General features: G+C 28.5%; 1 protein-coding gene across 1 annotated transcript; it reads right to left on the bottom strand.

Annotated features, from left to right (window-relative positions):
• Positions 1-14,912: 14,912 nt before the first annotated feature.
• On the bottom strand, positions 14,913-16,606 carry LOC120073229 (protein LIGHT-DEPENDENT SHORT HYPOCOTYLS 4-like). The gene is made up of 2 exons (XM_039025948.2): positions 16,177-16,606; positions 14,913-15,540 (listed from the first exon to the last, which is right to left on the bottom strand). Exons 1-2 carry the CDS (start codon positions 16,317-16,319, stop codon positions 15,087-15,089), a joined length of 597 nt encoding a protein of 198 aa, XP_038881876.1. The 5' UTR covers positions 16,320-16,606; the 3' UTR covers positions 14,913-15,086.
• Positions 16,607-16,620: the final 14 nt, after the last annotated feature.

The raw sequence follows: 16,620 nt of genomic DNA, 5'->3' as shown, positions 1-16,620 counted from the left end.
GCAGGGGTGTCCTATACAAAAAGTTTATATAATACCTGGACAACGAGATGACTAGACTCTGTATATAAGGCCGTTGATACTATAGACTTATATCTCACCTAAATGACCATAGGTGACACGACCTCAATCCTGAGTGTTTTGGGAACTCCTGCCTTTGAGGGCAATCCTTTGATTAGTATGGGTGAGAGTGCCAGATTGCCAACTCAACATGCCTACCTCTTTGGGGACTTGTCTAATCTGGGAGCTGGGAACTCAATCCACAAGATGGAATTTACTCATTTCCCAAAGCAAGGATAAGTAGAGAGATGCCTCCCTTAAAGGCTGATTCCGGGGCTTGAACATAGTAGTCACAGCTTCTCTTTGGAAGAGAAGACTCAGTCATAGTAGGATTATAACTTATGTTCATTAGAGGGATTAGTGGTACTTAAGAAGACAAATGTAACTACAGGGACATAATGGTTATTGGCCCAGCTGTACTTATGAGCGATCTGTGAAGGGTTGTCGCACTGCTCATTGGTTAAGATGGACACATAATATATCTATGGTAAGGAGAGTTCAGCTGTCGGTCTTTAGTGAAGTGTCTGACAGTTAACGGATGGTGGATTCTGTGACTAAAGAATTTATTCAGTTATTCATGTACCGTTAGAGCTTCGAGCTACAAGTCCATGAGGTCCCCTTGGTAGCTCAATGGATTCAATTGAGAATCAGTTCTTGGTGTTGATTTGAAACGTTCAAATTGACAAGAGGTATTTTGATTATATATGATATAATCAGTATGATGTATGAGATAAATCTAGTAGAGGATTGATGTAAATGAGATTTACATTAAGTAACATAGAATAGAAAAAGAACCATGGTTTATATGTTTCATGAGATGAAATATTAAAACTATAGGTAATAAATATAGTATGATAAGTTGGTTATCATTTATATTTATAATATATTAATTATTGGATAATTAATTCTTTTTCTTTAATAACCAAAGTAATGGGTGGTTATTGGATTCATGGTAACCATGAGTTTAAAAGGAAAGTGGTTTTCCTATTTGGAAAAGAAGTTTTAACAAAAGGTTGAAAAAATTTTTGAGTTTTTTCTCTCAGCGCAAAGAAATTCACGGTAGTCATCAAGTAAATATGAATTTACTAAACAACGGCTGGGCGAGCTAAACGATCGTGCAGTGGCAAGCTAAACGATCGTGCAATATTTACTAAACAATCACATAGTTTTGCTAGACGATCGCTGGCCCAAAGTAATCGATCGTGTAGAGTCTGTAGGGACAGACCGAGTTAAACGATGAACTAAACGATCGCAAAGTTTTTGCTAGACAATTGCTTAGCTTTATCTAAACGATTGGGTATCGACCTATACAATAGGTCTCCGCCATCTTCCACTTGCCCAGTCGTGTACACGATCGGTGTTTCCTCCTTCGTCTGCCTCATCCAAGTCCGAACAGAGCCCACCCTCTAGATTCTCACATCGAGAATACCAAGGTAGCCTTGTTGGTGGTGTTAGACTCAACTCGACACCGTCGAGGTTTTTTGGAGGTCGTTCGTGGTGCTGTAGAGGCCGTTTGTGTTGTTGAGGAGTTCGTGACCAAGGCAATCGTTGAGAACGAGCGCAAAGTGTTTGTGTTGTGTTCGTGCGGAGTTGCGATCGTGTAGATCGAGCGTTCAAAGTTATTGTTGTTCGAGCGTTCGTGCGCAACAAAGCGTGGAAACGCTTCTGAATTTGTTCGTACAGTTTTTCCCTCTTGTTCATTTGTTGTTCATGTTGTAATTTTTGTATTATTTGCATAACCGCTTGTTTGAAGTCGACTGTAAATATATTGTTCATTTATGATTGTGATTTGGAATAATCTTGTTCCTCTGCTCATGGAAATCTCAAATCTGATTTCCTTCAAGCTCATGCTTAAAATAACACTAAGAATTCAAAACTATAGGATGTGTTCAAGCACAATAAATCATATTTTAACGCATCATAATCATGCTTAAATGTAAAAGCTTTCATTTCAAAGAAAGTCACTCACAGACAAGGGTGTGTATTGATGGGGTGGTAAGCTTCCTCGATCGTAGTCAAAACTCCAACTATTACTAAAGGAAACCAATGAAAAATTACATCGAACAACCCCTAATTATATAGCTCCTAAATTACCCAGCTATTACTAAAATAAAGATATAGTACAATTTAAGCTTAAAAGTAGCTTACTCACAACTCCAACTATTAAAGAGACGGTTATCAACACACAATGGGTGATAGAGAATGGTGCATTGAATAGTCGGATGGGAATGCACTCAAGATAACTTATGCGTTCAACACCATGGTGCATTCAGCAAGTGCGCAAGGCATGTGATTGCTATATGTTCAATGCAACAACTACTAGTTCAAAACATTCTACAGTTTGGCATGTGGTGCAATGCAAGGCGATCGTATAGGTTCTGAGAAGGTGATCGTGTAATAATAATAGCTAAGCGATTGTGTAGGAGTGTTCTGAGAAGGCGATCGTGTAATAGTAATAGTTAAGCGATCGTTTAGTCATACTGAGCGATCGTGGAGAAATTGTAAACGATCGTTTAGCTTCTCGTAAGCGACTGATTAATCTTGTTTTATTCCTATCGTCTAATAAAGAAGTTGTTCATCGTTCACTTGTTCTTTCCGGAAGTTTGCACCTATTGTTACGTTAATAAGAATTACTAAACGATCACATAGTAATTTACTAAACGATTATGTGTGATCTTGTATAATTACTAAACGATCTCATAGTATTTTACTAAACGATTTTGTGTGATCGTGTATAATTACTAAAAGATCGTAGATAATTGACTAAGCGATTGTGTGCGATCGTGTATAATTACTAAACGATCGCATAGTTTACTAAGCGATTGTGTGTGATTAATGCTAAATAAAATATTTCCAAACAACCGGTTGAACTCTCGACCTCTTGTTTAAATTTTGTCATCTATTTAGGTCGATAGTTGAACCCTCGACCTCTTCTTCAAATTTTGTTTAATTTTCTTTAGGTCAAGGGTCAAACCCTCGACCTCTTCTATAATTTTCGACAGGTCGAAGGTTGAACCCTCGACTTCTTCTTTAATTCTTCAATTTTCTTTCCTCCACCTCTTCTTTAATTTTCGACAGATCGAGGGTTGAACCCTCGACAAAATATTTTACACAAAATCCTCCCTCGAAAACTCCAAAACAATCATAAATTTGTAAATAATTTCAGAACCACTATATTTGCCTAAATTGTTTTCCTAATTCCAATATTAAAAAATAAAATTAAATAAATAAATAAACTCGTTTCTTTTACCCATTTTTTTTAATTGTTTTATCTTTCCTGGAGAACAAAAGAAAAAAAATCTAATCAATGAAAACTACAGATTCATTTGTAATATTTGATTTTTCTAGTTTTTTAAAAAAATATCTTTTGCAATTTTTAAAATTTTTCTTTTTCTTCTTCTTTTCTTTTTCTTTCTTTCTTTTTTTTTTTTTTTTAGTTTTCAAACTTAAACATGGGTTTTAAAAACTTAGTTAGGAAGTATATAACAAAAAGAAACCTCATAAGCGATGGTAGTGTTCAAATAACTAAAAACCAAATTATTGTCCAAATAAAGATTATATTTTAAATTTTTAAAACTTGATTTTGATTTAAAAAAAAGTTGTTGTCTATCCGTGTCATAATAGACATACATAGTGGTCTATCGCTGTCTATCACATAGAGTATGATATTTTACTATTAATTATAAATATTTTTAACAGTTTTATTATTTAAAATAATTTTCTTTTAAAAAATAATATTTTAAAAATAGAAACCTCAAATAATGTATATGCATGTGGCTACAATGGAATATTTGGGAATTTGGAAACATGTTTTACTGCAGAGAAATTGAAGGAAATAGTCAAATTGGAGAGTGTCTTTTGATTTTTGTAAGAAAAACGGAAATAATAATATTTTTGGCAAAAGCATGTCGGGGACATGATATATTTTTTATAATCCTCAAATTACTTGGTCGATTAACACTTTTTTGGAGTACTGTCAATAGAAATATAATATAAATAAATAGTTAGTTACAAGATTTCAACCTAACTGATTCAAGAGATAAATGTGCTAGATTTTTTTCCTATTTTAAAATTTGAATTGGCGGTTTCATAACTGTTTAATTTGATTTAACCACTTTTCAAAAATATACAAAATTAATCAATTTTAATTTGTTTATCACCATTTTGATTTTAATTTATAATATATCTTTAGATTTTATATTATTTTATTTATTTTATATTATTTTAAATTCAAATTAATTTTTTTTATCCTAATTGGAATTCTACTTAATATTTTATACATATTATCATCTAACAAACTACATATTTCATTTAAATTTTGTCATTTTTTTGTATTTTTTAATTACCTTTTATTCATTATCGTCTTATTATATTATTATACCATTAATTTTTTTTTTTTTTGACAAACAAATAATTATTCACTTCTACAATCTTATTATTTTTGCTATGTCTCAACGAGCTAGATTTCTTTCGTAGGTTTTGTGGTTGATGGAGTTATAAATACATTGTAATTGTTGAAGCTTAAATGAAAATGAAATTATGAATATCGTGTATAATTGTAAATAAACGAGCTCCCTTTCTAATTTTTCTCCCTCAAATTATATATGAATTTATATTTTATTATCAAATTATATTTATCTAACTACTTATCAAATTAATCACAATAAACAAAAGCTATATGATTTTTCTCTCCAATTTATATTTGAATTTATCTTTTATTATCAAATTTGATTTTATCAAACTTTCAATTTGTTTAAATATTTATTACAAAATTCAATTGTATCTAAATATTTTTTATTATTTTATAAATATTGTTATCAAGTTAACCTGATTCCTTTTTTTTTTTTCCATATTTTGGATGTTTTTAATTTTTTATATAGAAACACGTAAAAATTGCTTGTTGTATTTAAAAAAATATATAAATGAAAATTAAACTTTAAATGTTTGAAACATGTACATGTGTGTGTATATATATATATAGTTTATTGTTAATATCATCATCATCATCATTATTATTAAAATAAGATAAAAATACTAAATCTAATCTTCTTCATCTTCTTTATTTATTCGTCCTCCAAAATCTCTTTTTCTCCTTCTCGATCTCATGTATGTGATCGTTGGTTTAGCAGCCTTTTTTGAATTCCATCGTCTTGGCTAGCTTTCGACGACCACCCTTGCCAAGTCATCAACCTTTTTTCATTCACACACATGTGTTCTTGCTTTTGTTCCTACTTCGAATATCATTTTCAACAATTACGTTATAGGATTGATAGTGTTTAAAGTTGGTTTTCAAAATCCTATGAGCAAATGGTCACATGGAATGAACACGAAGAAACGCCCTACAATTGGCTTAGTGTAAAACGCAAATATATTTCTAATAATCACATCGTTCTGAAGTTGTAATTTCTTCAAATACTCTCACTTGCCAACAACTTCACTGGTACAATCAACTTTGCTCTTTCTCACATTGGTGGAAGTCCATCGTTGTAGATATCCATAAGTCATATTTTCTCACATAACACGTTTTATGAGCAGCTGAAAGCGTTAAAGACCATATTAGATGATTTTTAATTTTTGTTTATGGAATGTTTAGATACTGCATATTTGTGGTTCTAGAATGTTTAGGTGGGGTGTATTTGAGGTATTCGAGTTATTTTTTGAGCAGTCAATCTTTATATTCTCGTTTATACTTAATTTTATTGTTTTAGGATAGTTTTATCATTTACTAATTAATATTTTCTATTTATATAAATTTGTTTTGTTATTTTTATAATTTTAAAATATTTTTGTCATTTTTTAAAATATGTTATTTCTCATGTCAGCCCCTTGGTGCAAAATAGTCATTTACAAAGTTGTCCAACCAAAATTATAGTTGGGCCATTTGTCCTGATAATTGGGCTTTATCAGATAGAGAAGCCGGCCCCAAAAAATGATGACTTCAAATCTTATAATGGAAAATCAAGGTTTCGTTTTCTGCTTTACTCCTCTTAATATTTTATGTGTAAGATTACCCCATATTTTCTAATGTTGTTGTTTTAGGTCATCTATATTTAATTAGGACTAAAGATTACCTCTTATCTTTTAATGTTATTGTTTATGTTCATCTATACTTAGTTAGACTAAATTTATTTATAAATTATTTTTCTTTATTATTATGAGTGAGTTTAGATTAATGATAATTGACGTACACTCTTTTATTTAAAATTGGAGATTCGATTTTCTATTTCCACAATTTTTGTACTAAAAAATATTACATAATAAAAATATATGAACACGTGTGTTTTTTCACCCAAAAAATTGTAGAATCAAATATTATATTATAAATTACTATTTGATTTAAAGATTCAAATGTTGTGTAATTAGTTTACCTTACCATGAAGATATCAAGACATTAAAGAAACAAATGTATTATGTAGTGTGAAATGTTTTAGAAAGTGTAAAACATATGTATTACGTAATAAAAACTATCACAATTGTAATGGGTTTACATTCATGTATCGATTAGGACTTCAATCACAAAAGAAATGAAATTCATTTGATTGTGTTTCCTACACATTGATGCAACTGTAATAAAAAAAATTTATGGATGATGTTTTTACTTCTATAAAGAAATGTAATGAAAATGATAAATAATGAAATGTTAGTAAAAAAGAGAGAGAATGGATCTCAAGTAATAATTATAGTGGAACATACATTTCATTATGATTATAAAACACTAGTAAAAAACAATAAACGTACTAAAAGGCGAGATGATGGATGGATTATATTTAGAAGAAAATAAAAATGACCTAAATTGGAAAAGAAAAATAAAAGGAATGGAAGAGATTGAATGAACATAGTTTGAGATTCGGGGTGGAATAATTTGAAAGGTGACGACACAAGGCATGTACATTAATAATTAGAAAATAAAATCTCCAAACCCACCTGGATTTGCTTCTTAAATGGACGACCAGCTGGCCTTCTATTTTTTTCTCATGGACCATATCTTAGTCTTTACCAACTACGCTCTACCTCTATCTTTTCTACTAACCATGTTTTTCTTAATATTCTTCACAATTATTTTATCAACCACCACTCTCTTATTATAAAATTAATTTAATGCCACAATAGATTAGATTCCTAATTGGGCTCTATTAGACTGCTAATATATGATGAAAAGATAAAAGATTATGAGTACTCAATAACCAACAATATCTCCATATCCATGAATTTGTTTTGAAAAAATTAATTAATCACATGGTTTTTTTTTTTTTTTTTAAATAACAAAACCCAAGTATTGTTCTTCGTTCCATCTCTAAAATCTTAAAAAGTTCTAAATTATGATGTTATTTAAATATACAAGTATATTAAAATATTGCTAATGAAAATGTATATTAACCGGTTAGTGAAGTGAATTTTATCACATTTTAAATCAATGTTGGTAACTTATTTGGGAAATTGGCTAAATACTAAAGGCAAAATTATTTGTTTTTTATTTTAAAATTATAAAAATATTTATGCAATAACTTACTTCCCATATTTCGAATTTCCAATATGAATTATATATATATATAAGAATTAAGATATTTTTTCCCTGTTAAAAAAAAAAGAATTAAGATATTTTTTTGGTTCAAAATGCAATCTTCAATATATATATTTAAATTAAAAAATATTTTAAATAATAAAATCACTCAAAATAGTTTCAAATATAATAAAATGGTAAATTTTATTATTTTATTATATTTATAAATAAATTGACTATTTTATCATATATAAAAAATCTCAAATATTTACGATTTTTTTTCGCATACCATATGAGAAAATACATTATAAGAAGATATCGTATAGAATAAGGGTTTAATTTACAAATTTATGAGAATAGCCCATGAAAACAGTAACATATTTAAATAAATAAATAAAAACACATAAAATATATTTAAAAATATCTATACATAGAGTAGATATTTTATAAGAACTTCTTATTATAAAATGGAGATATTTTTTAGATTTTTTTATTTATAAGAACTTTTTTAAAACACAAATTTCTTTTAAAAATCATGAAGAATAATAAATACATTTCTTTTAAAAAAACATGAAGAATAATAAATACTTTTCTTTTAAAAAACATGAAGAATAATAAATACATTAGATAAGGATGAAGAAGTTGAGAAATGTAAGAAGAGACATGAATAATATGATGAGCACTTGTTTTAACGCATAATAAAGAGACAGGATAATTAATGTTTATTTTCTTCTAAGGCAATGATTGTGTGTATAAATAGAATCCCCAAATTTGTAGCCTCACAAATGCCATTTATCTATCTATAAGTTTTGTATTCCTATTCACTACTTCAATTTTTACATACAAAAATTCCCTCATTTTGCTGCATATAATTAGTCTATCCATATAATGGCATAGTCTTCTAAGATTTTTTTTCAATCCCAACTTAAATGTTGTTGTCCACTTTTATCATAAATTTAAATTTAGATAACTATTGTATATTTTACTTTAAATTCAAATTATTAATTTATCCATTAAGTTTACCCAAAATAATGTAAAAAAGATGCACAAAATTAAATTTGATTAATGTATAAAACCAATCATTAACTAACTTCACCCATGCTCATAAATTTCAATAAAAATAAGTCAATTCTAGTATCTTTTTCTTTAATACAAAAGTGCGAAAGTTTAAATTTTTTACTCTAAGAGAATAAATATATGTTAATTCTTATTGAGCAACGTTTATATTGATAATAAATTTTAATGTCTTATTTGTCTAAATCTTATTAATTGCATATCATATCCGCATTATTTAATTTATCAAGGTATATAAAATAATACTTTTAAAATTTAAGTTGATAATTGTACATTATTGCTAACACCTTTTAAAAAATAATTGGAAAATCGTCACATTTATTCAAGTTGGAGCATATTGGTGACTAAGCTATAAGTTAAAATTACCGTTTCCCTAATAAGTTAATAACATGTTTAAATCCATGGTGTTTATGGGTTGGGTTGGATTGAGTTAAAAAAAAATTTAGACCCAACTCAATTATTCGAGTCGTAAATTTTTTCAATCCAAATAACCCTTATTAAAAAATGAACTCAATTCAACCCAATCATAAAATATTTAGGTTGAGTTGGTTCAAGTTAATTGGGTCATTTATTTAAAATTTTGTTCTAAAAATAAGTAAAATATAAATATATAAAAATATAATTTAATTATTTTCATATATTGAATTAAGATTTACAACTCAATTTCAATTTATATAGTGTAAATTTCTTTGTAAAGTGCAAAAAAGCTATTTTTAAGAGCTCTTGAAGAATAAATTATTTAAAAAATATTTGAATTAAATAAAATTAAAATCAATATGTGTATAAATAATTGTGTTATAAGTAATAAATAAATAAATATATATATATATATTAAAGTTAATAATAAATTCGGGTTAGTTCGGATTAGTTTGGATTATATTAGGTGAACCCATGAACGAATTCAACCCCTAAACTTTTCATTTATTTGAACCTAACTCAACCTAAATGAGTTGATAATCCAACCCAAACCGCACGGGTTAGGTTGGATTGATCGATTTTTTCGAGTCATCGAGTTTTTTTAACACCTCTACTTAAATCTAATTTTGATTGTTTGTTTATTTATTTATTTTCTCATATAAACTTGTACACTTATTTCATTTTTCTGTCTTATATATATTTAAAGTCCCGTTTCTGTCTTTAAATGTTTTTTTGTCATTGACTCATTATTGTTGCTAAACTATTTTACACACCTAGGGGTAGAGCCAGAAATTTTATATAGTTACACTATATGTATAAGTCTAACAAAAAAAAATCCACAAATTTGAATAGATAGCAACATAAACAAAATGTCGCATCCTTTGAAACGCTATATTCTAACTAATTAGAATACTCACTTAACCAAGAATATTCGTCTTGACTTTATACCAAAATTCTTAAGTGAAAAAGTATGATTATGAGGATGACAAAGACCTTTTAGTAGATATGTTATATAAACTTGATCTCGAATATTATAATTATAATCATAAATTTTGGTTCATAGATCAGGATGTGCAGGTAGTTTTTCTAGATTGATTTTTATATAAGATCGATCAGAATCTAAAACATTTTTCTTCAAATCCATTAGAGATGAAACTATAGCAAGTAGTAATAGATAATCAACACTACACACCAACAATTTTAAAATATAGTAAGTAGTAAGAGTTTAACTCCTATGCTTCCATCCAAACAACACTGCACGCCAACAAGCTAGCTCCATTTTTTACTCAACTTGAACTTATATATATATATATTATTTTATAATTTATATTAAAAATATAAAAAAAATAGATAAATTGAAGGGACACATTCCTTTTCTAACTTTTACGTGGCTCCGTTCATGATTGCACCTGTTAAATATTATAACAAATATCAAAGTAGGTGACCTAAAGTTTTTATCGAAGAGCGAAGAAAAATGAAAAATGTCAACATGAATTATTTTGATCCATTTGGGTTTTTTTTTTTTTTTTTTTTTTTTTTTTTTTTTTTAGTATTATGTTTCTTTTTCCGAATGTTTTTTACATCAATAATCCTCATATTTTTTTTAGCTAATATTTAAATTCTTGATCAATTTTTATTTTTTTAATAAAAATAGCTTTTGAAAACTATATTTTAATTTTTAAAACTTAGCATGAATTGTGAGAATATGGTTAGAAAGTAAATAGAAAAAAAAATATATTAATAAAACAAATAATGATGTTGGTATTTTCATTTATAATAAATAGATTAAATTATAAATGATTTATAGAAAGTTAAAATTTAGTTCCTATAATTTATAATTATAAAGATTATTATAGTTTAATAACATCATCTTAAATTCCATTAGATTATTTATAAAGTTTTACCAAATCCTAAAAACTAGATTTTAACTTTTTTAGATTGTAGGAACTAACTTTTAATGTTTTTTTTTATTTAATTTAATATATAAAAGTGATAACGATAATATGAGAACAAAACTAAATAAATATAAAGGTAGGAGAGGGCAATGATGGAAATACAGAACTATATCAAGCAATAATGAAAGATGAAGAAGAAAATGCAATATTTGATTGATCCTCCACCGCAAACTTTGGGAACAAAAAACGAAATAATTAAAAGCATATAATATAATATAATAAATTTAATATAATATAATATGTAAGGTTAGAAATTGGATGAATACGCGTGTGGTTGTAATAAGATGTCTACAATTTAAGTGACACACATAGCTTGTGAGAAACTTACTCTAAGTGGAATTTTCTTTGTCAATTTATAATAATGGAAACCATTATATCTATTTATTAATTTTCTTTTCTATTTAGTTATGACCAAATATTAAAATTGACAGAAAAAAGATAATGATGTGGCATTATAGCCATGTATTTTAGTTTAATGAATTTAGATATGTCCATAAAAGATATCATTTTAAAATTTATAAAAAATATCAAATTTGAGTTAGTTTTAGTTGTATCAATTTTAATTTTAAATTATTAATATCATTAAATTGCACTCCAAACTTAGATAAATATTGTCATTTTAACTTTAAACTTTAAAAAATATTGGTAATTTTTACCCTCTTTTAATTTTTACTCTAAAATCGTTAGAAAAAAGTCCTCTTTAAGTGTATTCAATAAATTATAAAAACAAATATAATTCACAAAATTAATAAAATTTAAAGAAAAACAATGTTATTTTTTCTTTTTATTGCAGTTTATGAATTAAATATAGTGAATAAATTAGTAAAAGTTTAATCGATGGTAAAAATTACCATATTTATTTATCTGGATCAAATTTGGTGTAATTTTAAAAGTTCAGGGTCAAATATAAACCTCTACCCTAAAACTTACATATCTTTATTCTTTCATAACATTTTGTCAATACAATGAATGATTAGAAAACTCATGTAAAAGAGAGAATTTAAATTTATTAAAAAGTGAAAATTGAGATTAAAAAAAATGACAACCTTATATACAAAATTGTGGCACATATCTTAAAACCAGGGTGGCGCTACCTAAAAATTATCCATTGGAAAAACAACGTTTTAAAATATAAGTTTTTCTAGGGACAATATAAGTTTTTTTCTCGACACCTGATGGTCCGACCCTCACTCACATGGACAAAGCTCAACATAGGGTTGCTCCAAGCTAAGTATGTTTAATTTTGGAGTTTCTATGATTGAAACCACTGAAAAGGAAGGTGCACTTTGTTGGTATAGATAGTAACTTTAAATTCTTTTAAGCCTTTCTTAACCATACCCCTCCTGAACTTGAATTGTTACATGTTCATCAACACTCACTTGATTTGTCTCCGAACCACATTTTACTAGGAGAGATTTTCTCTCTAATACCATATAATTCGCCCTAGGCCCAGGATTCAGACCAAGATTCGAAATCTGGATTCGGCATCTGATGGCCCCGACATTCCTACATTTCCTGCGACCTTACTTATCTTGATGATTCTAAGGTTATCCCCACAAAACAACACTGGTCCTTTCAGCATATTTTTTCTTTACTCACATGCATCCTAAGAATATTTCCAAGAAATCACCCCATATAGGATTGCTCCAAGCAACACACTTAACTTTTGAAGTTCCTATGATTGAGCCATGGGAATAAAGGTGTACCTTGTTGGTATAGGTAGTAACTTTCAATTCTTTTAAACTTTTCTTAACTATACTTTCACGTCTTAAAGATTCCTCTCATTTGGATGTGATATCGGTTAATTCATATATCTCCTAAACTTCAATTGTTACATGCCCATCAACTTTCAATCGGGTCGTTACAAAAAAAAAAATATGCTCAATCATAGTATATACACCTATATAGTTGCAGATCTAAAAAAGCATAAAGTAAAGTGGGAATCCTATCAGTTTCAAAGAAAAAAAATGGGAATCATATTATTGAAAAGTACAGTTAAAAATAAGTTGTGTTATCACTCTCGTGAAAACCACCACCCTCACACATTTTTTATTATAAATGGATAATGTAACAAAAAGAAAAATAGTGATCATTATAAAAGATTAAATGAGGTTACTATATGGTACTTGTCTCATCTTTTTTTCACTTTTTACATTTCATGGTTTTTGGGAAACAAATTACCTTTTTTTTTTAATCGACTTTCGATTTAGTATGTTCTTTACCAATGCCATATGCTTTCAATTTCAATCCGTTGAACTTAAACTTGAATGTGTTTTAAGTTTAATTCTATCTTCAATTTCCTCTGAATTCATCCCAATTTTTAGTCTAAATAAAGTACATCTAATAATTTCTCAAACACAATCAATTCATTTCAACAAAGATTAAGCAATGCACAAAATTAAACATGATTAAAGCACAAACTAAAAAATTAAAATAAATGCTTCAAAACTAACAAAAATTCAATTCAAATATCAAAATTTCCTTGAAACTCCAATAATCTTGCACTAGAATCATTGTATAAAATATCGACGTCAACGAAAATTTTGAGGTATTAATTTTACGAAAATTTCGATGAAAATATCGATAAAATTTTGATTCTTTGTGGATATTCTGAAAAAAAAATATAAAAAACAAAAGAAATCAAAAAATAAATTTAAACTAGTAAATAAACATTTGATTTTTAAACAAGATAACATATCTACTATCTATATTATAATTATATTAGTGATATTTTGTTGCTTAATTAGTATGATATGGATATTTTTCTATAATATAATGGAAATATCGATTCAACCTTTATGTTAATATCGAACATGTAAAAATGTAGAAATATCGATAGAAATATCTATCTTGTTGAGAATCCCACATTGGAAAAATCGAAGGGATTAGTTATTTTTCTCATTACCAATTGATTTTGAGATGGAACTCCATACTATCTAACACATCTTCCACAAAATTTAATACTATGACAAACGTTTATATTCATAATATCCACTGAAAGTGGTTGTTGATTTAAATGAAATGAATTAAGAAACAAAAATTACAGCATTTATTTAATTGTAGAGAGTCAAAACTGTAACTTCTATCAAAGTCCAATATACGATCGGATAAAATTGAAAAATAGTGTGATAATTGATTCACATCTATCAAAGTCTAATATACAATTGGATAAAATTTGCAGTGTGAAAATTGATTCACGTTGACTGTAGCGTTAAAATTAATATAGTCACGATTTTTTTTTAACCATTTTTACCATGAAAATCTTAATTTCCAATCATTCAACAATCAGCATAATCCATACATCTCTTTCTTATTATGCATAAAAACATATATATTTCAATTTCTTTAAAAAAAACAAATATTTGACGCATGACAAATTGTTGTTAGACATCGGTCACAAATGTAAGTGCCCCTTAATCAGTTCCGAGCCTTTTTGTTTCTAACCTATAGTGAAAAAGGATAAGTTCATTTTCAATTAGGACAAGAATACAACATCAAAAAAATTTCCATTTTTTTTAAAGAAAAAACTTTTGCAATCTCAAATTGTCTTCAAATCTTATTAATTGAAATCTCATTTAGTAGTCATTTTGTTTTTAATATCTACTTTTCACTAATAGTTTAAAAAACTAAATCAAATTTTAAAGAATAAGTAACTTTTAAAAAATTATTTTTATTTTTAAAATTTAATTCAAAATTCAACTATAGTAATAAAAAGATAAAAAAAAAAAAAGAAGTATGAAATAGACTCAATTTTAAAAATATAAACAAAAAATCGATCGGTACCTAATTAATCTGTTTACCGACAATATCCACAAAGGCTCAGAAGCTAAGACGGATTTAACAATAAAAAGATTCAGAATCCGAAAACAAAGTAGTGAGAATGACGATAAAAATCAAAATGAAAGGAATTATGGGCAAATGAAATAGAAAATTGTCTGAATAATAATAATATATAAACAACGGGGGGGAAGGGGGTAATTAAACAAAATACTAAACTATATTTTGATTTAGGGGGTTTCCCCAATTAATCAAAGGAAGAAGATTAATGGATTAATAACAACATAGCTTAGGATGGAAATTAATTAGGAAGCGGAATGATCCAACAGAGGCATAGGTTGGTTCTTCTTCACCGAAGGCATACCGGACTTCTTACGCTTCTTCTTCTCGTAAGCAATTCCTCTGGCCTTCGCCTGCGACTCTCTCACTTCCCTTAAATACAGCCTCACGGCTCGGGTCCCGAACGGGTTCGTCTCCGGGTGGCCGCCGTTCTCCTCGAAGGCGGCGCGGAGGCGGCCGATGAGGGCGTCGAGGCTGCCCCAGGCCTGTCGGAGAGGGCAGGGGCAGGGAGCAGGGGGTTGTGGGTGGCCGAAGAATGGGCAGCAGGAGGTGTGGACCTTGGTCTTCCCGAACTGGTCCAGGTAGCGGAGGAACTCCAGAATATGAGCCCCGCTGCAGCGGGATAGCGTTAGTGGTGGCCGGTGGTTCTTTAGGTACTGCCCGAATGTGTTCCAGTCTCGCCGCTTCTGTGATTCGTACCTGCATTCACGGGTAGTGGCGTCAACTCCTTATTTAAGTCCATTTTTTTTTCCTCCTAATTTATTGGGTTAAATAAAAATTTTAGTTCAAAACAATTTTAAAAATTGGAAATTTAATAAAAGACCTTAATTCAAATTATAAACTATAAAAATTAAATTGTAACCTTTTTCAAAAGATAATAATCAAATCGGAATAGAAATTTCTCATGTGACAATTTAACAAATATATATATATATATATAGTTCTATCACGATTGAAAAACAATAAACTTTCTAAACTAAACAACTTTTTCATTATATTATTTTTACTTCTCCCAAATTTAAATGAAAAGGTCAATGTTTGGATTAAAAGAATGAGTAATTTTTAAAATAAAATAATCTCATGCTTCCATTCTCTTTACACACTAATAATTAAATTTTTTTAAAAATAGCTTTTTAGCTTACTCAATAAAAAAGGGTGATTTAAATTTTAGGTATAATTTTATAGACATTTCTTAATAATTAAAAAAATATAAAATAAGAAAGTGGGAGAGAGAGAGAGAGAAATGAAAATGAAAATGAAAAGAAGAAAGAAAGGGTTATGGTTGTTGAAAAATGAGAATAAGAAAAGAAGAAGAATAGTATGTAATGAAAGTACCTGCTGAGGGCAGGTGGCGGTGGTGATGGTGGTGCAGGGACCAAGAGAGGATACTGACGGTGGTGATGGTTGTCGGAGTTGGAGGTGGTGGTAGAGGCGGAGGTGTAACTGTTGACGGCGGAGGCGGCTTGCATAGCCAACATGATGATGATGATGATGAAGATGATAGTGTGTGAATAGCGAATAAAAATAAAAATAAAAAAAATATAAATATGGTGATGGTTGTAAGAATAAGGTGAAACTGGAAGTGGAATGGGAGGAGTTGGAAGAAAATATAAAGAATAAATAATGGAGAAGAGAGAAAGAGAGAAAGAGAGAAAGAGAGAGAGAGCGAGAGGGTAGGGGACAGAGAGGACCTATGCAAAACACAACCACGTCAAGCAACCAACTCATGACAGTTCCAATATCATTTCGAAACGTCATTTCCTTTCCCCCTTTTCTTTC

The sequence above is a fragment of the Benincasa hispida genome, chromosome 3 (genome assembly GCF_027475165.1).
Source record: "Benincasa hispida cultivar pf3 chromosome 3, pf3_genome.v1.1, whole genome shotgun sequence".
Lineage (NCBI taxonomy): Eukaryota > Viridiplantae > Streptophyta > Magnoliopsida > Cucurbitales > Cucurbitaceae > Benincasa > Benincasa hispida.
This window is presented reverse-complemented; position numbering and strand designations above follow the sequence as displayed.

Coding starts and splice junctions, on each gene's coding strand:
- LOC120073229 (XM_039025948.2), bottom strand. CDS start 16,319: ATGTTGGCTATGCAAGCCGCCTCCGCCGTCAACAGTTACACCTCCGCC. Junction 15,541..16,176: donor CCGCCACCTGCCCTCAGCAG/GTACTTTCATTA, acceptor CCGTGAATGCAG/GTACGAATCACAGAAGCGGC.